This window comes from Ipomoea nil, unplaced genomic scaffold (assembly GCF_001879475.1).
Source record: "Ipomoea nil cultivar Tokyo-kokei standard unplaced genomic scaffold, Asagao_1.1 scaffold1317, whole genome shotgun sequence".
Lineage (NCBI taxonomy): Eukaryota > Viridiplantae > Streptophyta > Magnoliopsida > Solanales > Convolvulaceae > Ipomoea > Ipomoea nil.
The window spans coordinates 4,885,230-4,906,377 of record NW_017617745.1 but is presented as its reverse complement, the minus strand read 5'-3'; the positions used below and the strand labels follow the sequence as shown (position 1 = coordinate 4,906,377).

General features: G+C 34.3%; 1 protein-coding gene and 1 non-coding gene across 4 annotated transcripts; both read left to right on the top strand.

The window, feature by feature from the left end:
* Positions 1-3,086: 3,086 nt before the first annotated feature.
* TRNAL-AAG lies at positions 3,087-3,167 on the top strand. The gene has a single exon. It is a non-coding gene; the product is annotated as a tRNA-Leu (tRNA).
* Positions 3,168-4,558: 1,391 nt separating this feature from the next.
* On the top strand, positions 4,559-15,676 carry LOC109185415 (uncharacterized protein At4g17910). Of its 3 annotated transcripts, none has more exons than XM_019335438.1 (18): positions 4,559-4,791; positions 4,904-4,969; positions 6,275-6,454; positions 6,569-6,632; positions 6,743-6,788; positions 8,491-8,630; positions 8,903-8,976; positions 9,162-9,234; positions 9,316-9,405; positions 9,976-10,049; positions 11,577-11,664; positions 12,388-12,514; positions 12,603-12,707; positions 12,967-13,096; positions 13,208-13,259; positions 13,364-13,408; positions 15,165-15,263; positions 15,359-15,676. In XM_019335438.1, exons 3-18 carry the CDS (start codon positions 6,405-6,407, stop codon positions 15,509-15,511), a joined length of 1,410 nt encoding a protein of 469 aa, XP_019190983.1. In that variant the 5' UTR covers positions 4,559-4,791; positions 4,904-4,969; positions 6,275-6,404; the 3' UTR covers positions 15,512-15,676. The 3 variants fall into 3 exon arrangements, with proteins under 3 accessions (XP_019190983.1, XP_019190984.1, XP_019190986.1); XM_019335439.1 differs by having other exon boundaries at positions 4,559-4,806; XM_019335441.1 differs by having other exon boundaries at positions 4,560-4,791; positions 8,506-8,630.
* Positions 15,677-21,148: the final 5,472 nt, after the last annotated feature.

Below are 21,148 nucleotides of genomic sequence, written 5' to 3'. Positions count from 1 at the left end.
CCCCCCCCCCCCCCCCCCCCCCGAGATGCCCAAGTAGTCAAGATTGAAATCAACAATGAGATTGTCCACAGGGTACTAGTTGACACATGCAGCTCGGTAAAAGTAATGTATTATGACACCTTCATCCAACTAGGGTTGTCAAGGAAACAGCTAGGGCAGGTAAGGACCCATATATCCGGATTCACGGGAGACTCCATTGAGACGAAAGGCTCAATCAATCTCGAGGTGGAGATAGATACACCACCCCATGTCAAGAGGTGGAAGGTGGAGTTCGTGGTTTTAAAGATCAATTATGCCCACGAGGCCATAACATTATACTAGGTCGACCCACTCTAGAGGACCTCAGGTGCTTGATCTCCATAGAACACATGTGCCTCAAGTTTCCAGCCCCAACAGGAGTCGGAGTTGCTCGAGGGGGACCAGAAGGTTAGCCGGAGCTACTACCTACGAGCATGTCGCCAAATAGGAAAGCGAGACCTCCATGTCCATACCATAACTAAAAAGGGCATTGTAGGAGGAAGAAGGCCGACCACGGGGCAAGCCCGTGGTGGAAACCGAGGAGGTCGTCTTGGACCTTAGCCACCCCGATTGCGTGGTGAAGGTAGGAACCGGCCTCTCGCCCGAGCTCCGAGCTCGGATTCTAGAGATCATCAGGAGCTACAAGAAAGTATTTACCGCCACATTAGCTTTGAGGTAATAATGTAATATAACTAATAGAATAATATTCCATATATTATTATCATTATTATCTGTTAAGGGGGATGCAGTCAAGTAAGAGAGAGTCAGACCAATAAACTAGGAAGTTTATATGGCCTAGATATTAGCGGAAGTTGCAACTGATGGCCTTATATAAAGGTGTAGGGATCAGACAAAGGGGGTAGCTCATTCAGTCATAACTAATATTTCTTCTATGTATTTCTTCCCCATTCACTCTATAGCCATGGCTGCTTATGTATATCCTATAAATATAATAAAGAATTTCCTAAAAATGTCCGTGGTTTTTACTGTTTTTGTTTACACGTTAAATCTTTGTGTCTTGCTTCTTTATTAATTCCATGCAATCACCTTTGATGGGGACATGGGACCCCAAGGGGCTTATTTTATTAGATAAGTCTTGACCCAAGTCTTGACCCGGGTGGCGGCCAAGGGGCCGGACACGTGCCTTGGGGAGCGCCTGGTGAGGCACGGAGCGTGATGGTGCGCACCCCTTTGCTCCCCCACTTGCGTGTCTTTCCCATTACACCTCGGGTTGCTCGTGAGAAGTTCGTGCACGTGGCGGTAGGAGGCTGGATTGGGAGGTTGAAGCGGTTGAAGGAGAAGACAACGTGAGATGCGTGTCTGGTTGGATTTGAAGGGGGCTGGATGCCGTACACGTAGAGGGTGCAGGGGGGTTCTCTAATAGTATAAGAGGGGGGGGGGGGTCTGGTCCATGTAAAGACATCCCTCAAGACAAGATCTCCTCACTAGTCAGGTGGTCTGGGTCTTGCCCTCCCTAGTCCCTATTGGTACACCTAGGTTCGAGTCTTGGTGGTAACACATTTGACTTATTTTATTCTATTTATTTATTAGTCCATTGGCTTATTTATTTATTTATTTATTTATTATTTGGGCCACCATTTTGGACCGATATTTTGGGCTTTGTACATATTCTTTTGGGCTTCACACCCTAAGTAATAATATTACTATTTCACCCCCCCCCCCCCCCCCCCCCATTTCTATATTATGTGTACCCCGTTTATGGTGGACCCGGTCCCGATAAAACCATCAACCTTATATCATTCTTCTTTTCTTATGGAGAAATCTAATTTCTCCATCAACAACATTACCAGGTAATCTCATAACTTTAACCAAACAATGACACGTGGTAATATAACATTACCAGGCTCATATTACCTAGGTAAGGTAATCTAAAATTACCTGAACCAAACGCCCACTTAGTACAAAAAGAACAATTGGGGTTGTTTTTAGGAGAGAGATGATAGGATCGATCTTCGGCTGATACCAGATGAGAGAGAAGATTAATTCCAATTGAAACAGAATACGGATTACAGAGAGTATATCCAACTGAACCTCTAAACACTCCTAAGAGATAGGCTATAATATAAAGACTAAGTCTAATACCACACACTACTACCATAGACTATACAATATTAATTACAATAATAATAGTAACACTCACAATACCTTGATCACCTGAACAATGCTAGATACCTCTCATATTTTTTCTCTTGAATCATCACCCCTCATGATGTGACTTTAGTTAATTGGCTACTAAATTATCTTTTTAAATAGTAGTGGGTTAGCCCATTCATGGGGACCTAATGAATGAAAGCCACATAGGAGGGGAAATATGCGAGCGAAAATTCAGGAAGGATAAGAAACATTTTTTTATATTTAATTTATAGTAATGATTTATGCCCAAAATACCAAAAATTGATTAAATTATAGTAATGATTTAGACTTAAAATAATGATAGTGGTTAATAAATAATAACTTTATCCATGAATTATACTTAAAATAATGGCAATAACTTATGCTCAAAATTTTGAAATGATTTATGCTCAAAATATATAAAAATAACTAAAATTATAGTAATGAGTTATGCTCAAAATATTGGTAAATATGTTTGCATGAGCTTAGCTCACTGGTTTAGTATACAATATTTGGGGGAAGAGCCCAATGTTCAAAACTCGACAACAACACTATGTGGATGATTTGTGCACATCAACATTTGAGTTTGTTTACTGAGCCAGAGTTTATGCTCAAAATAATAGTAACGTTTTTATAATTTGTGTTTTTAATATAGTTTGGCTTTGCCAAATATAAGCATTGTTAAATTTGATGTCACTGTACTATTAGTTGTAATGATTTCACATTACCAAATTTAACAATACAATATCTTTTTTGAATAAGTGGAGAAGTCAGCTGGTGATTTTCATGTGCATTTCGCATCATCGCTTTTGAAACATCTGCATTATAATCGGCAAGTAAGTTTAAGAGCTCAACAAAGTTTCCTTGATTATTTTGTTATGTAAACTTACGTACGTTGCTACTAAATAACAAAATCTCAGAAAAGTTTTATGTAAGTTGAGATGGCCGAGTTGGTCCAAGGCGCCAGATTAAGGTTCTGGTCTGAAAGGGCGTGGGTTCAAATCCCACTTTCAACAATCCTTTTTACATTCACTTCTGGACAACCCTGACTATATGTCTCAAAAGTAGATTAAATTAAACTGAACCACAAAAAACATTTATCATGTCAGCAACATTCCCTTATAAATAATTTCGTATCAGGCTTATGCATTACTCATGTTAAAAAAAAAAAAAATCGTATCAAAGATATTTTTTAACAATCATATATAGGTTAGTTCTTCACAACTTCAATCACTAAGTGTAAAAAATTCAATTCAATTAATAGCACCCAGAAATGCAATGAACAATGTTTAAATAAAATACTATCATAAGCAAATTAAAGATAATATGCCACTCAATTTATCTTAACGTTTTACTATACGAAATCCTAAATTTTATTTTATTAATTAAACTCTCTAACTTTTCAATTCGGCAAAGTTTTGAATTGTGTTAATCATTCTCCATAGTCAAACTTACTTTTATTTCTTTTTAGTTGGAAAATTGAACATTTAAAATTGACATCCTAAATTACGATTAAAGGTTGATGCTAGTATTATTTTATTTTATTTTTTTGAAAGCCAACAACAAAACATATTATTAATAAACGGAACCGCATATTACATCAGAAAGGAAACGAGAAATGGAATCATCAAATGCAACCACTTCCACCCGATATTACATAAAGCCTGTTTAGCCACAATATGAGCCAACATATTACTACCACGCTTAACAAAATTAAAACTAACAACAGGCAAATGCTCCAACTGAGTACGAATATCATCAATAATAGCCCCAAAAGGAGTAATATTTATCCTATTATTCACACCTCGTGTAATCACTTGAGCATCTATTTCAAAAATAATTTGCTACCCACCTTTATGCTTAAGCCAACTCAAGGCCTCCCGGGCACCAATAGCACCGCTTCTCGAACCAAAAAGAGCCCAAGACGCATATAGACTTGATAACCCCCAACACCGTCCCCATCTCGTCACGAACCACCCAGCCAAACCCCATGCAACTTAATCACAAGGTATTAACTATTAACCATGTTATCTTTAATTACACTAATTTTAAAATATAGAGACTAAAATAAACTATTACCATTCATCAACTTCAGTTTCAAATTTGTAAAACAGTTTGCGATTCAAGTTTTCTGTAGCATTGCTAAAAAGTTTGTTTTTATGTCTGACGGTAAAGAATGTATTACCATTCTAACGATATGTATTGTAATCGGTTCTGCTTATGATTAATGAATTAGCGTTTCATTTAAAAAAAAAAAACTATTTTGAAAAAAGGTAATTGCCTATAACCTGATTGGCTCAGACAAAATTTGACAAACTAAAATTTATCACTTTAAAAAGTTCATCAAAATCTTAATTGAGAACCCCTAATTTTGCAAATCAAACAAATTGAAAAATACCCATTTGGCCATTTTACCTATTTGCAGCCCCTAATTCCGAATCTGAAGCACACTTCCCTTCCTCCATCGGAAAAAGTGTCGCCTGTACTGTTTTTCTCCGATCGGCCATTGACTCAGAGGACGAAGACGAATAAGAGGAAGCAACGGCCACCTACCACCATTGATTTCTGCATTGAGTCCTCCATTGATATTGCCGCTGCGCCACCTCTCACCGCCATATACGAGGAAGCAACGGCGACCAGGTTCTCTCTTTGCATGTGCGTATAAATATGGACAATTAGGCTCGTAGATGAGTTGTTCATGTTTTGATTTAATGTAATTTTTCTTCGTCTTTCTACGAAAATCATACTGCAGAAGGCTGTTGATTGATTGGTGGCAGCTAGACGTGGATAGCATATCGAACTTGGTGCTTATGATAAGGTTCTCAGTACTACCCTCTTCCCAAAAATTGCATTGATGATGTTATTTCAAGAAGTATCTGCTTTGCTTTTGATAGCTTTTCTGTTAACGTGGATATGAGCGGTTTGATATGTTATATATATTGGTGATCATAAGCTAAAGTTTAAATAACTTGATATGTTATAAATGGCATTAGATCTTAATTAATAAATTTAATGCTATTTGCTTTGAAATACGGAAGAAAGATCTGGCAATGAATCTTAGATAGTCTATACAGATGCTTTTACCACAACCTGCTTATTTTATTTAATTCATTTATTTTCTTTAAATTTTTTGTTGGAGTTTTTGAGCTGGATGCTGGAATGAGGCCCGTATTTATTTGAGTATTAGGCTAGTTAATCTGATAATAACTTCTGAATCTTAAGAGAGATGTTTAGTGAAAGATTGGTGGTGAACTCTCTGTGTAGTCTTCACCAATTGTTCATATTTCATTTTTGTTCATCTCTTGTAAGAATATAGTTCACTAGTTCATATTGCTTATATATTCTATACCTGGTGAAAATATAGTTCACTACTTAATCTTCTCTCCCAAACAAAGGTACAAGGAGAACACGTTTTTTCAGTTTCTTAACAGAATTTTGTATTATTTATTTATTGTTTGTTTGTTTAAGTTGAGATGCTATGTTTTACACTGCAGCATAACTAGTTTCTGTATTTTGGCTAAGATAATGCTTTGGAAATGCGGATGTGAAGTTTCACCACGACTGACTCTCTTTGTATACTTAAGGCTGAACCATGCATTGTGGAGTTTTAAAGTATTTCCCACTTAGCAGGAGTTCTTGGGCTTGTGCTTAGTTCAATTCCTTTGTTTTATTAGAGATCTAGATTGTTTTGGAGGATGGAGAAGAGAGGGAGGAGGGAGGAGGAGGAGGAAATCTCTCTCTTCTTCTATTGTGTTTTGTGCATTGAGAAACATATGCAAGTAATATTAATTTGATTTTACAAGTAATTGGAGAATGAATGATTATTTTTATTAAGGTGATTGTACAATTCTCTATTTAATTAACAATCTGTATTCTAATTGGTGATGTATAAGATAGATGAAATGTAGGCTTCTTGTTTTATATTAAAACCTTTTTCTCCATCTATAGATAAGAGTGTTATGATAAGGGAATCTTGTTATTTTCTTGATTTTATTATGCATGAACGATTAATCGGGATTTACAAAGTTTGCTTTAACATTTTGACAATTACTCCTTTACAAGGGTGGGTGTTATGGATTAATGAACTGGCATTTTTAAAATTCTTTAATTCTTGCTTCTCCAGGATAAAGCAACTGAATCATCCTTGAAGAATAATACAACTTCAGCTTCTCCATTGAACTTGGCTGCATATTCTCAAGCCGTTAATCATTGTGACTGCAGTAACTGCATGAATTCTTGAGGTATTGGGATCCATGGATACTCCTGTGAAATCCTTGAATCCCAACAAACATCTCAAGGAACAGTACGATCTCTCTCTCTTTCTACATTACACAATATATATATGTATATGCTTGCATTAATCTGTAATGCATTAACATTGAAATTGAAAATTTAGATTTTTGAATGATGCAATCAGGTTTGTTAGCAACCTCAGCGGGTCTTCTATGCTCGAATTGTTTTCTCTCACGGCAGTTCTCTCTGTAAGTAAGAGACATGTGGCTTAAATTAAACAAATTTGTAAATCTTGTGGCTTTTGCATAATTGTCAGTATCTCTATTAGGCTCTCATAGGTACTCATTTTGGGTTACAGATTGTGATACTCTTGCAACGTTCTTTTGGCTTCAATTCTCAAACTGGTAACAAAATGCACAATTTAGCTAAAATACTTTTACAGATTATTTTTTGTTTGTTTGTGTATATTCACAAATGAAGTAAGATGATAAATTTCTTCTGCTCAATTTTGATGTAACAATTATCCTAGTTGACTTTTTTGTGCTCAATCTAGAAATGGCAACTCTTTTCTTTTTGCAATTATGAGTTGCTTTATTGTGTCCATAACCCCTTTTAATTGTGAATTAGTTGAGCTTGAGGCGAAATGGACAATAGTTGGCTGCCTACTTGTATCCTTTTGATGTTGTAAGTTGTACTTATGGCCCGTTTGGTTCACGGAATAGGCCGGGAATGACATAGTATTCTCAGTAATAGGCTTATTTCGTTGTTTGGTAACGTTTCTATTACTGGGAATAATATTCCTGGTAATACCCTATTCCCCCATATAAGGTAATAGCTATTACCAGGGCCCCCCCTGGTATTAGGCTATTACTGAGTTCTCAGGAATAGCCTAAAATTTCTACTTCCTATTTTACCCCCCGTCACCAGCACCAGCACCCCACCACCCTTACCGCCGCCACCACCACCACCGCGGCCACCACCACGACCATCGCCGCCATCACCACTATCGCCGCCACCACCGTCGCCACCACCACCACCATCGCTACCAGCATTGCCACCACCGCCACTACCACCGCCACCGCCGTCGCCGTCGCCACCACCGTCGCCACAGCCACTACCACCGCCACCAGCACCACCACCCCACCAACACCACCAGCATCGCCACCACCGTCGCTACCACCACCACCGCTACCACCACCGTTGCCGCCACCACCACCACCACCAACACCGGCACCACTGCTGCTCTGCTGCTACCACCACCGCCGCCGCCACTACCACCATCAGCAACACCGCCACCATCGACACCACCACATATTTTTATAAGGGTATTTATGTCTTTTAAAACATATTTCATTTCTATTTCTTAAACCAACCAAACACGGTAATATAATTCCTAAAGTCTATTCTTTCCGCGAACCAAACAATAGAATACAATTCCTATTCTATTCCTTGCCTATTCCATTCCTTATGGAATAACATTCCTATTACCTCAAAATTCATTCCGTGAACCAAACGTGCTGTTAATGTATTGACGTTTTAGAAATTGTTTTCCCTCCAGAACAGTGGTTTTAAATACCTAGTAGATCTCTTACCCCTTTACCCTGACAAAAGAAATTGAATGCTTTTTATTTATTCTTTCTTTTCTTTTATCCTTTTAGATTGACAATTATAGTAGGTACAATTATTAACTATGAGCATAACAGTTAGATTTACTACTTCAAAAATTGAAGATTGCATGGAATTATTGTAGAAAGTCAAACCAGTAGATGTTGAAGATCTTGGTTCTTCATAGTTCATATTTCCAGGCGGGATGTTTTAAAGATGAATTGATCTAGAGTGGCAATCCAAGGAGAATTTGAGAAACATATTGGTTTCCAGTTACTTTAATAACTTGGCTTGGCAAAGCAGTATTGAGTTGTAGTTTTGACTTGGAAAGCTTATGAATGGCTTTTGAACATTAGATTCCCGAATGTTTGTGCAACCAGTGTTTCGTTTTGTCTAACTTACCACTAGGCACTTAGCATATTGGCAAGTGTTCAATTGTTTAGTTCTTCACTAGAAGTAATTTAGTTGTATTTATATAATTTTTTTTTTTTGTTTACTAAGGTGCTGATTCTGCAGAGGCTTTGTCAAAGAAGGATGAGAATGATAATGGTTTTTTACATACTAAGAACTTGGCCAAGTACATTGCTACACTTTCCCTGGATTTCCTCTACATAGTTGTTCCATTCATTTTATATACAACTGTAAGCATTCTCATTCTCTCATTACTGTTCTGAATAACCTCCCCTCGCTAAAAGAAAGGACAAAAAAAATGATAGTTCAAGAATAAAGAAGAGATTAACCAGGAGAGGATTGATGGTTTTCATTTGTTTTTTTGTTTTTTTTGTTTTTTTGGCAATTATTTTTTACTTGTGTTTGAACGGATCACTTTGTTTGTGGACTCTTTTGACTTGGATCACTAGTGTGTACACCACACCTAATAAGCATGATTGATGAGAATAGCTATCTTATACAGGTTCTAGCAGATTGGACTTATATAAATACAACTATTGTTGCCTTGTTGGTGCTGTTATGTATTTTGGCTGGAAGGTAATGATTAGTTTTCTTTGTATTATTTATTTATTTTTTATATTTGTCTTATTTTTCATTTTTTCCTGTGTTGAAAACATTAGTTTATCCCAAATATAGAGAATGCATTATGCACTGCACAAGCACTAAACAGGCTTACAGCTGTGTTGTTAATTCTAAATTAATTAATTTAATCTTGAATACAGATTTGGATCTTTTTTTCAGGAAGATGGGGTTCAATCTCATAGACAAAACATATCATCCTACAGGGTATCCACGGTAGGCACATTTTCTGATAATCTTTTCAGAGGTTTTATATTTTCTATAGAATCTTAGTCTCATTAAAGATGGTTACTGCAGGTGCTTCTTACATGCTTATGTATTCTGGCTGTTGACTTCAAAATATTTCCAAGAAGATATGCTAAAACAGAGACTTATGGGACTAGCTTGGTACGACCGTTCGACCATTCTAGTATCTTGTCCTTTTGTACTTATCAGAAAGTTCATCGCATATATAAGACTCAGTTTGTGCATTGACACATTCACACACATCTTTGTGTGTGTGTATATGTCAATATGTGTGTGTGTGTGTGTATATATATATATATATATTCATAATTGTCTTTTCCTTGTTGAGGCTGATTTAGACTTTGAAAATTGAATGGACATCTGAATAAGTTTAGAACCTGGCATTAAAAACTGAATTTTTCCTATGTAGCATCCTTTTAATTAACATTTACTGACAGATATACCTTTAGCTTGTCCCCTTTTTTCATTCCTCTCTGGATCTCAGTGATACCTTGTTTGGTTTCCTAGTCTTGTTATAAATAATTTGTCTTAGCATGTCTTGCACCTAATTTATGTAATTCCTGGAGCTGTTGCTTTTGCTTTAAGTCAATTGTGTGTTGGAATATTACTAGGTTCTATTGGATTTATAAGTTAATTCTTTGTTATGAAAGCTCTATTATATTGAACTAAGCTATAAAATTTAGCTACATATAATATTGTCGATTGTGCCAGATGGATCTTGGTGTAGGCTCATTTGTATTGGCAAATTCATTGGTTTCACGACAGGCACGTGGTATCTCAACACTGTGAGTACTATAACATGTTTCATCTATTAGAGTAATCACTTATTTCATATGGAAAATGACTTTGAATTAATATATGCAGTTAATTTGTTATAAACTAAGATTGACTAGAATAACTCAACTGGGCTATAATGCACATGGGTCATACTATACTAAAAAAATTGAATCCAACCAATTAGCTAGTCTAACCCATGGCCTTATAAACCCATATATTCTCTTTTATTTTATCAATGTGGGACTCTTAACACTCCCCGTCATTTTGAATCTAACCGGTTGATCACTTGAAATTGGACTGGACCATTCCCTGAAATGAAAGCTCGGCCACCCAAGTGGACCAAACCAGAGGGCTTTGAAAGCTTGGATGCCACCAAAACCCATAATCGTGTAAATACAAAGTGGACCGAATAGGCTCTGATACTATCTTATAAACTAAGATTGGATTAGATTTACTCAACTGGGTTATAATGCACATGGGTCAAATCACACTAAAAAATTAAATCCAATCAATTAGCCTTATAAATTCATACTCTTAACGAATATAAAGGTGGGGGAAAATGGGAAATTGTACCATTGGTTCCTCAATTATTGGGATAATGGAGTAGTAGATTTCATTCCCTGATAATCATTCTTCCATTTTCAATCCACAAAATCTAGAAAATATAGCTTGTATTGTCTCTTGTAGTCCCCTGTACAACTGCACATGTGAAAGAATAAAAGGGATTTATTGTATTCAGTGTAAAGAACTATACAAATATTTACTATTTATATAGGAATTAACTATTAACCTAATGGGCCCAATTCCTAAAAGGGCGGGTTTGAACATAAACCAGGGATAGCTGGCATGGTATTTTGGAAAAAACAAGGGCCCTTGACATGAGAATATATAAGTATGTCACTGTGGTAAAAATAATGGCATACAAGGGATGATATCCACTATATTTTATGAATTTCTTGTTCTGAATGGAAGAAGAGTTAATTCCATCTTTTGTCCTAGATTTATAGGTGACAGTCCACTTTTAGTCATTTTTTATTGGAACATCCATCTCTGTTCTTAGTATTATGTGTCATGACTATTTTTGGTCCTCTATCAATAAAACAGTTTTAATGCCCGGTAAATACAAAGGTATTTCGGTCTTCAATTATGAGTTTTTTTTCAAAAAAATAAACATAAATGTATAGCGGAGTCAACTCACTTTGTATAAATATGAAAAAAATACCTTGGTATTTAACGACATTTCTACCATTTTGTTGACGGAGGACCAAAAATGGTCATGCCACAATAATACTATGACCAAATGTGGATGTTCTGATAAAAAAAGACTAAAAGTGGATTGCCACCTATAAATCTAGAACCAAAAATGAAATTAACTCATGGAAGAATAATTGTCAGGGGATGAAATCTACTATATCCCTAATTTTGAGGGACTAAATGTGCAATTTTCACATAAAGTTTTGAATGATTAATCTTTATTTTATTTTAATAACATGGTTTTTCATTGATCTTGATATCTTGTTCTGATACTTTCCCAGGAAGATAACTAATTCATTGCGTTCAACTAGCCCGCTAATATTTCTAGGCTTTGCCCGACTTATTTCTACATCGAGTGTGGACTATCAGGTATATTCTCCACATTCATTAGCATGGAGTTCTCTATTTGTGTCTTCGGTCTACAGACTTCAACTGATATAGGTTGGATGCTGTAATGCAGATTGCCAAGGGTTTGAGCACATGTGAGAGTTATGACATTTTGAAAAATTAAAAGTGATACCCTTCTATATGGATTTTCACCTTTTCATCAATTCAAGTTGCACTTATTGCACATTATCTATGCAATTTAGCTATACAGAATGGTTGGTATAGGCATTTACTTGCTCTGTGGTTTATATATTTGTTGTATTATATATAGTAATAATACCTAAACATATTCATCTTAGATATGATTCACTTTTACAATTATGTTTACTCAGGACACAAGTATGATTATTTGGTTCTTTAAACCTCCTTGGGTAATATTTTTAGAATTTTTACTAGTTGAGTTATTTTTTAATTTTTTTTTTTCAACTGGAATATTGTGGAAAATAATATCTATAAATGAGTTCATATGCTTTGTACTTTTGAACTTTGGCCAATTCATCCTAATTACTTGCCTATATTTCAGATACTTTATTTAAATGTGCTTAAAGTGATGACAAATATGTATTTTCAGATTAACTTCTGGTTTCACTTCCAGCACTTTAGCTTGTATTTTTCCCAGCTGCTTTTGCGTTGGGGCAGGGTAAATAATTGAAACCACTAAAAGCTCATTTTATTGTATGATCCCAGCCTTCATCTTCCTTTTAGGTTCATGTAGGGGAGTATGGAGTGCATTGGAATTTCTTTTTCACACTTGCTGGTGTGACAATCCTAACATCAATTATCAATGTTCCTCCGAATTACTGTGGGATACTGGGCTTACTCATTCTTCTAGGTATAATTTGGACTTTCCTTTTAATTTTTATTGATTGATTGCAGGATCAAATCTTGGAACACTAATGTTATTTTTGTATATTTTTTAGGGTACCAAGTTTTATTGTTACTTGGACTGAATGAGTATCTGCTTTCAGATAAAAGAGGAGCAGATCTAATTAGCCAGAACAAGGAAGGAATTTTCAGCATTTTTGGCAAGTACCATTCAACTATTTTTGCAATTCAATTGATTATCTTTTCTTCTCTCTCTCTCTCTAAACCCACTCCCTCTGTGTGAGTATTAAGGGATATATTAAGGAATCTGTAGTGGGGTCGCTCTTGAAAAAGATTTTCATGCAATGTATTGGTTGAAGGAGTATTCATTATAGAACATCAGTTATGTTTACTTTCTTATGAATGTTTCTATTTGTGATTAGTTTTAAGTTTATTTATTTATTTTTTTCTCCATCCCAGGTTATTGGAGTTTGTATCTTTTTGGGGTCCAACTAGGAAACTTTCTTTTCTTCGAGAACCATGCTAATTCTTCGTTGAGAACCAATAAATGGGCAAGAATTAGAGTTTGGGTTCTATCTCTCTTATTCTGGTGTGAATTTCATTTCTAGATCATTGTTCTCTAAATATTTGCTTATTTATTATTGATTGTTAATACTGCCATGCCTTTTTCTGTTGCTTCGTTGGCACCTTGGCTACACAGGTTCTTGACATACATTCTGGACAGGCACGTTGAGAGGGTTTCCCGCAGAATGGTACATTTGTTTTGTTTAGTACCTCTCTCTCTCTCTTTGAGGATTGGGGAAGTTACCTTACTTGCAAGGGCCTTTTGGCAACTAACAAAAAACATTTTGTGCAGTGCAATTTGGCCTATGTTACTTTAGTATTGGCTCAAAATCTACAGGTATGCTTTTTTAGCATTGCATTAAGAGGATATCTCGAATAGGATTGATATCAATCTTATATGTAACTAAACTTTGCTGCATGTTAGTCCCAATCTATATACTGTTGTTTACATGGAATTTATGTCCACAATTCTCCATTCAGCTAATGTTCTTGAAAACATTTTCACTGTGGTTACTCTGTCCCTCTATATTCATAATTGTTTCTTTATCCTATCAGCTGTTTAATGTTTTCTTGTTATGAATTTCTTTTTCTTTTTTTATTTCCTCCTTTGGACATTTTTATTTTTTTATTTTTGTACTTTGGTGAGTTGAACTTTTAACATGGATACAAGATATTATGCACTTTAGAATGAAACCAAGATTCAAAAACAAAAATATTCTTTCACTACTCTACTGGTTATAGTATACTTTTATCTCTGGTTTTCTAATGTGTAAAGCATTAAAGCTTAATTATTTTTCTAAAGCCTAAAGGAATAAGCAAAATATAAATTCATAAGGAATTCCAAGCTAATACACAACAAGAAGAAATGAAAATGGATAAATAAAATTGAGTTATTGAAAAAGTTTCCACAGGTTCATAGGAAGATGAATTTTCTTCCCATTAGATCTGGAATAATAGTTGTTTTCAAAGATTACTTAATCTTGAAATTCTTGATAACATAATGCAGTTTCATGTTTTGGGGAGAGTATGTATTATGGATTGTAAAACACATTTTAACTTATATAAGCAAATATCTATAAATAACTGGGAGTTGATTGTGGATTATTCATAATCATATCGTAAATTGTGAAATTATAATCATGATCTATAAATCATAAGCTTTTCCAAACAGGACCAATCTGTCCTTCAACCCTGCAATCGCCAGATTGCTCTGCCATGGGTGAGTTGCAAGACACCACATCTAATGCCATTGATGCCATCTTTGAGCTTTTGAAGTCCTTTGGCACACTGATGTAGCATTTAGTTGGATCATGTCAGAGTTGAGGATATAGATTTTGGAAATATTTGAAGTTACATCATTGGCAATGGTTAAACAAATAACTCAATGTGCATCTGAGAAGACTAAATTATGGTTAGAAATAGATAGATTACTTGAAACACATCTATTAAAATAATTTCCTCAATACATAACCACAGACAATTCTTATTTTCTTTGTTTGATCTTGAATGGTGTGCAGCTGAGTCTTAGAGAACACAATGCATTTCCTTCCAGGCTTCCACACATAAGCCCCCCCCCCCCCCCCCACCACCACCACCAAAAGAATAAAAAGGTCCAAAAATAGAGAGAAAAGAAACCCCAATTAGAGGGAGTGCTCTGTCATATACAATGTAATTATCAAATTAGAATCCCAGATCCTGCAGTAGTTAAATGGCACTTGTGACGATAAGAATGGCACCTTTCGGATGTAGTGATGTGTACCCATTTCAGTCAATTGCGTGATTGAATCCTCCTGGCAGTGATGTAGTGATGAGCTGTATGTGTTGATGATGCTTTGCAGGCTATAAAGTGAAAGTGAATTTCTGTTTGTCCATTTGGAACTCTTTGTTCTGTTCACAACCGATAAAATTGGTTTTGTTTGGCTTTTGGTCTTTGATAGTTTGATGATGGATCATGTTAGGTCTCATCTTTATTGATTATTACTATTGACTCTTCTACCCATTCAATATACAGTAGTTTTATTACTAACTGAAAGTAGTTATAATCTTTGCATGCCCTATACCTTGACCTGAAATCCTACATCTCTTCTTTTTAGGTTTTGGGGATAATCATGCTCTCTGATTACACACCCAGACACAAACTTTCTGCATTGGAGGAAGCGTTTAACCAAAACCTCCTTGCATCTTTTCTTCTGGTTAGGGAATCAAACTTCAATTCCACTCGTATAGTAATCCATACCTTTGAGCTCAAGTTAAAATTTCTCAATGCTTATTATCTCTACATGTGCAGGCTAATGTGCTCACTGGGCTCGTGAATCTATCTGTTGACACCCTGTTTGTTTCGTCCGTGTCAGCACTCGCAATCTTACACTTGTACGCATTCGTTTTATCTCTTGCAGTCGGATTTGCTAAATTTTATGGCATCAAGTTCAAGTTCTGGTAATGAAGCCTGTATTAACTATTAAGTACCACTCAGATTTCACTAACCTCGTAATATTTTAAAGACACCAGTTCCATTTATTTGCACTATATCAGTTTAATTTGCTTTCAAACTAAAATCTGTTCTTTTCACCTCATTACTAATAGATCCTGAATAGTTAGAGCAAAAGCATAGTAATTGTATTTATCGGGTAATAAAACTAAGGTTGTAAGTGTTATGTGTAAATTTGGCAAAGCATATGCACATGTATATACAGTGGGCGCAGGTCAGAGTGGATAGGTAGCATATGCCCTTGCAATATGCCAATATCCAAAAGGAGTATTGCATACAGTGATGAACTCGGGTAGTAAGGTATTCATCTCTTTCCTGTGCATTCTGTCTATTCTGCATGTGTGCAAGCAATTGGTGTTTCTTAGATTGCTTTTTATCCGAACACAACAATTCAATTACAAGGTAATGGGGGTGGGAAGGACAGTGGCCATATCATGGATCATGCTGCATGTTACCCAAAACATCCATATTGTTTCTCATTTTTTTTTTTCAACTTAAATTTTCTCTTTTTTTTTTTTAATACAAATAAAATAAAATTAATGTATTATAAAATATATATATATTATTAAAAACTTCTAATTAAAATCTTGTAAATCAAACATTCATATTGCTATTTCTTTTTTGATTTTTTAAAGTAGATTTATATGAGTTAATATCCAATTTAGTCATTGACTATAGTGATTTTTCTCGATTTAGTTCTACATGACCTTTTATGCTTAATTAGGTTCTCAGTTTTTTTGTGCTTAATTAGGTCATGGGCTTTGACGGTTTTACCCAATTGAATCCTTGGCTATTAGAATTAAGGTCTAAATCAAGAAAATTCACTATAGTCGAAGATTAACTTGGGTAAAACTATTATAGTTGAGGATTAAATTGGGTATTGATAGAGGTGAAATTATCAAGCTATTTTAACAGATGACTCAATTGAGTAAAATCATCAAAGTCGAAGACCTAAATAACCAAAAAATGTTGTTTTGGACTAAATCGAGAAAAATTACTATAGTCGAGGACTAAGTTGGGTATTAGCTCATTTACATATACATAAAGTTATTACATTGGGTACATAAATCACTATATTACTGTTGGTTTATAGAATTACAATTGTAGGGACATGTTTTTAAATTTACTACTGCATATTCATAGAGTTATCATTGTAGGTCCATAATGTCACTATTGTAAGTTTATAAAATTATAATTACATGTTTATAAAGTTACTATTATATATTTATTAAGTTACTATTGTAGGTTCATAAAGTTACTACAGGTTAATTATGTCACTGTTACATATTCATAAATCAAAACTATAACTTCAACACAAATTATTAAAACTATACATTGAAAAATTGAAAAAAGATATTAATATAGGTGTTATTTAAAATATTTAAACACAATATTTTTATTAAGATGGGTTTTATATGTTGATTATATTTAAACAAAAAATAGAGAATAATATAGTTAAGTGACAATTGATTAATTGGTGTCATTTCTATAAATTTATACTCCGTTGTATCGTTTTTATTTATTTGAATGATGCCATATGGATCTTGATTGATTATATACTTTGATGGGACAGTAAGTTGGGCCATTTTTGCCAATTATGTTATTCAGTGCACATGAAATTGAATATACAGGGCACGCTCAAGTGAGAACGGTTGTTCAGGAAAGAAATTAGAATCATTTATAGTTGTTCACGTGTTTAAATTCACGAATCAGATGTAATTTTTTTTTAAAAAAAGGTGCAGTACGTGGTGTTTTTGTAAATAATTCAAACATTGGTGTAAGTAAAATGTGTTACAAGCGCAAGTAACTGATGTAAGTTTACAAGTTAAAAGTGCAAGTAAAATTACTTACAAGTGTAATTATTTCTACTTACAAGTGCAAGTAATTTACCTTGATAACATTCGTGCACTTAATGATAAAGTCTTTCACATAAGTGCACTTAATGATAACGTCTGGTGCAATTATTTATAACGTTAGGTGTATTTAATATTTTGATGCTCAGTGTACATTTTTCTTGTACTTGTAATATATATTTTACTTGCACTTGTAATACATTTTACTTGCACTTAAATTCATATAATCTGTTAATCTGTTATTTGCATTTTTAAATTTTCTTTATTTATTTTCATAAAAAACAAAAAATATTTTATTTTTCAATAAATTTATTAACATTTTATAAAAATGAGCTTACATATAAATTTTATATATATTTTGTTCCACATTACTTGTAAAATAAATAATAGTTTTAAGTGGCTTGTGCTATAGTTTTAGCTCACTAAATTTCAGGCTAGTCCTTTTGGGCCATTGAACTTATCCAACTAATGTTTTTATAGAACTAAAATTTGTTGATCCTAACCCTAAAATTTTCCTACTTATTGAGCTAAGGTTGACATCCTCACATCCATACGGATAACTCACAATGTATTTGGAAACTATTTTTCAAATACATTGTTAAACACTTTCAAATGTACAATTATAATTACATGAATCTCATTACAGTTTTTCATTAATTTTCAACCTTTTGACTCTAGAACAGATAAAATTTGTCTCATTTCATTATAATTATAATATAATAATTTTGAAGCAGATGATTGCTTAGATGTAGTTTGGGTGAGGAAGCCTGGTGATCACATGGATTCCCCTGCAGAGGCCCTGACAGCTTGGACCGTGGTCCATGATTCCCTTAGCTTCCTCTCTTAGGTCCTCTTCTCCAGATAAGGTAGTGACGCACTCTGTGTTTCTAATTTGTTTCCCTCCCATATCATCTTTTCTTTGTGTGAAGTGTGTGCGTTGTCACGATTTCCGTTTACCAATTTCCAACCAACCTTCCCCCTTTCAACCATATATCTATCCCTCAAATCCTCAATGCCCTCATTCATGACTTGTACATTCTAAATGAGTAGTCAATCCAGGATAATTAAAGAGTATTTCTTTATATGCTATTGTTTGACCTTAAAATTGATAATTAAAGAGTATTTCTTTATATGCTATTTATTTATGATTTTTTAAAAAGTGTCTTTTGTGTTAGATATAATCATGGATAGCATAGACTGAGTCAACTCGGGCTTTAAAAAAATTAGACATGAATCTGTATGTAGACTTTACTCAAGTCTGAAGTTACAATAGATCTGGTCTGGCCTTGCTTAAGTCTTTCAGTCGTTATACAACGGACCAATCTGTGGACTATGATTCAAAATGGTACCGCTTCTTTCAATGAAAAGAAATGATAGTCGTTACGTTCCACCAATCTTGTGTCTCCAACACACTCATATTTTTTTTTTTAATTTTTTAATTTTTAAATATATATAAAAACAAAAAAGCAAGTTTGTGGCTTCATTACCTCTCCAGCACATCATTGTTATGGCTCAAAACTTCAGAGCAGTTGTGTCATTTTCTTTCTGATGCCATTGTTGCAAGCCTAAAGCTTCATTGAGTGTGTATATATAAATGCAATTTCCTATTATTTAGGGTTTACAATCATGTACTTGGAACTAGAATGCATTCAGAAATCATTCTGAAACCAATGAGATGATTGTAATACATGAACAATATTGTATGTGTATATTGTCGAATGAATATGCAATTGTATTAGAATGGTACTTTAGTGATGTTGTAATGAAATTACAATGTGTATAAAATAAAACTAAATAGCAAGTCTCACATACTGAGTGTATGCAGTATATTGTCAAATGAAATTATAGTTGAATTAGAATGATACTTTTTTGGTGCTATAATGAAATTATAGTGTGTATAAAATGAAACTGAATAAAAGGGCTCACATATTGAGTGAATATTATTAAATGAAACTGTTGTTGAATTTGAATGATACTTTAGTGATGTTGTAATGAAACTACTGTGTGTATTGAATGAAATTGAATGATACACACAATTATTGAACTCTAGGTGCTTCTATCTGTCGATTGATCCATGGTCGATAAAACTCTAAAATACACTCAGTAAAATGAATATGGAAGGAGACTAATAAGAAAAACAAAGATGATTGCAGTAGCAATGACATCTCTCGTCTTTTTATTGCAGTATCTAGTGCTAGGAACAATAAAAAGATTACCTCTTCACACCATCAACAAGTTGAATTCCTTCAAAATCATTTCAAAGCATTGAAGGTGTAGGTTTTTTTTTTTTTTTTTTTTTTTTTTTTTTTTTTTTTTTTTTTTTAATGATGATATGTTTGATTGCATCAAGTAGACAAGTATTATAGAATTAATAATCTATAATATCTGGTATAATCTAAATAACATACATGATGCCTACTACTATGTAGTACGATGATATCTAAATTACTATTTCAAATGGGTGGTCATAGATTCGAACCTTGGTGGTGGGGGATTAAATTTTTTGGGCTGAAAATGTTTAAGAAAATATAAAACAGATACTACCTTATAAAGAATCATGAGTATTTCCAAAAAAAATGAAAAACATACATGATTGTAGTTATACAAAAAGACATTATATTGCCATCAATCGACAACATAGAAATTCCCTTTCTTTATGTTGTTCACTAACCTACGACAGTTGCATAAGGTTAGGTGTTTTGTTAAAAAAGACATAAATTCAAGTTCAGCTAAAAGCACAATTGAGTTTACACAGTCTAAATGAATCATTTACCATATGTCCATATCCTTAATATAAGGAAGTATCAAATGCTAGCTTAAGTTGAGATTTTATTTTGTTGCAGTTCACATGAAGGTGGTCCGGATGGGTTCTAATTTCTGAAATACGCAATTTGGTTTTCTCAGAATTGAACTAGATTGCAAAAGAGAACTAACATATGAGGCTAACTTTATTTAGTCTTTTATACATCCAAGAAGTTAAGGAAAGAAACAAAGACTGACGGTATGGGGTAAAAGCAAGGCACCATAGTTAGCAAAACATTGGTGCAGAGTTGGAAGACATGTATTTATGAAATTAGCCAAACCACTTCATATTCTGATGCAAGATAACATACCCCAATTTTGACTTACTGATCATATATTATGGGTTCTCTTACATCATAGACCATGTTGTCTGAATTGCCTCCCTTCTCGGGAATGTCAATTAGTGAGTTATTATACTATACACCATAATTTATGTTAAAATTAATATATAAAAAATATATCATTAAAAAATTTTAATTGCCACACTCTTGTGAAAAGTAAACTAGGAACTAATAAGAGATGTACATTTGAAAAGATCTAACGGATCAAAAACAATTATAGAAAAATGGTAACATTTTTGTAAATAACTCGAACTTTAAAGTGCAAGTAACAACACTATAAAGTATAACTTTCAGCACTACAGAGTGTAAATAAGTAAAAGTACACAATGCATCTGTTGATAAATCTAGAAAGCTAAATCAAAAGTTAAAATCATAGAGAGAACCGAGGTCGATGTTTGTGTTGTTGGCCTCAACATCCATACTTAGAGTTGAACCTCTTGTTCCACTCCTCGAAAATAGCTGAAATGCTTTAGGTTCCCGAGGTGGACCCCCGGACACCCCTTAACCTTAGTGATAACCTCGGGGTAGTGTTTGAGGTTGGCTTCCTCGGCTCAACCACGGGATTGGGCTTTTGAGGTCGACTTCTAGGTGCA

What these genes read in the sequence shown, in the direction of transcription:
- LOC109185415 (XM_019335438.1), top strand. Translation starts at nt 6,405, where the DNA reads ATGGATACTCCTGTGAAATCCTTGAATCCCAACAAACATCTCAAGGAA. An exon ending in TGGCTTCAATTCTCAAACTG is followed by an intron (nt 6,789 to 8,490) that starts GTAACAAAATGC and finishes TTGTTTACTAAG; the next exon opens with GTGCTGATTCTGCAGAGGCT. An exon ending in GGGCTTACTCATTCTTCTAG is followed by an intron (nt 12,515 to 12,602) that starts GTATAATTTGGA and finishes TATATTTTTTAG; the next exon opens with GGTACCAAGTTTTATTGTTA.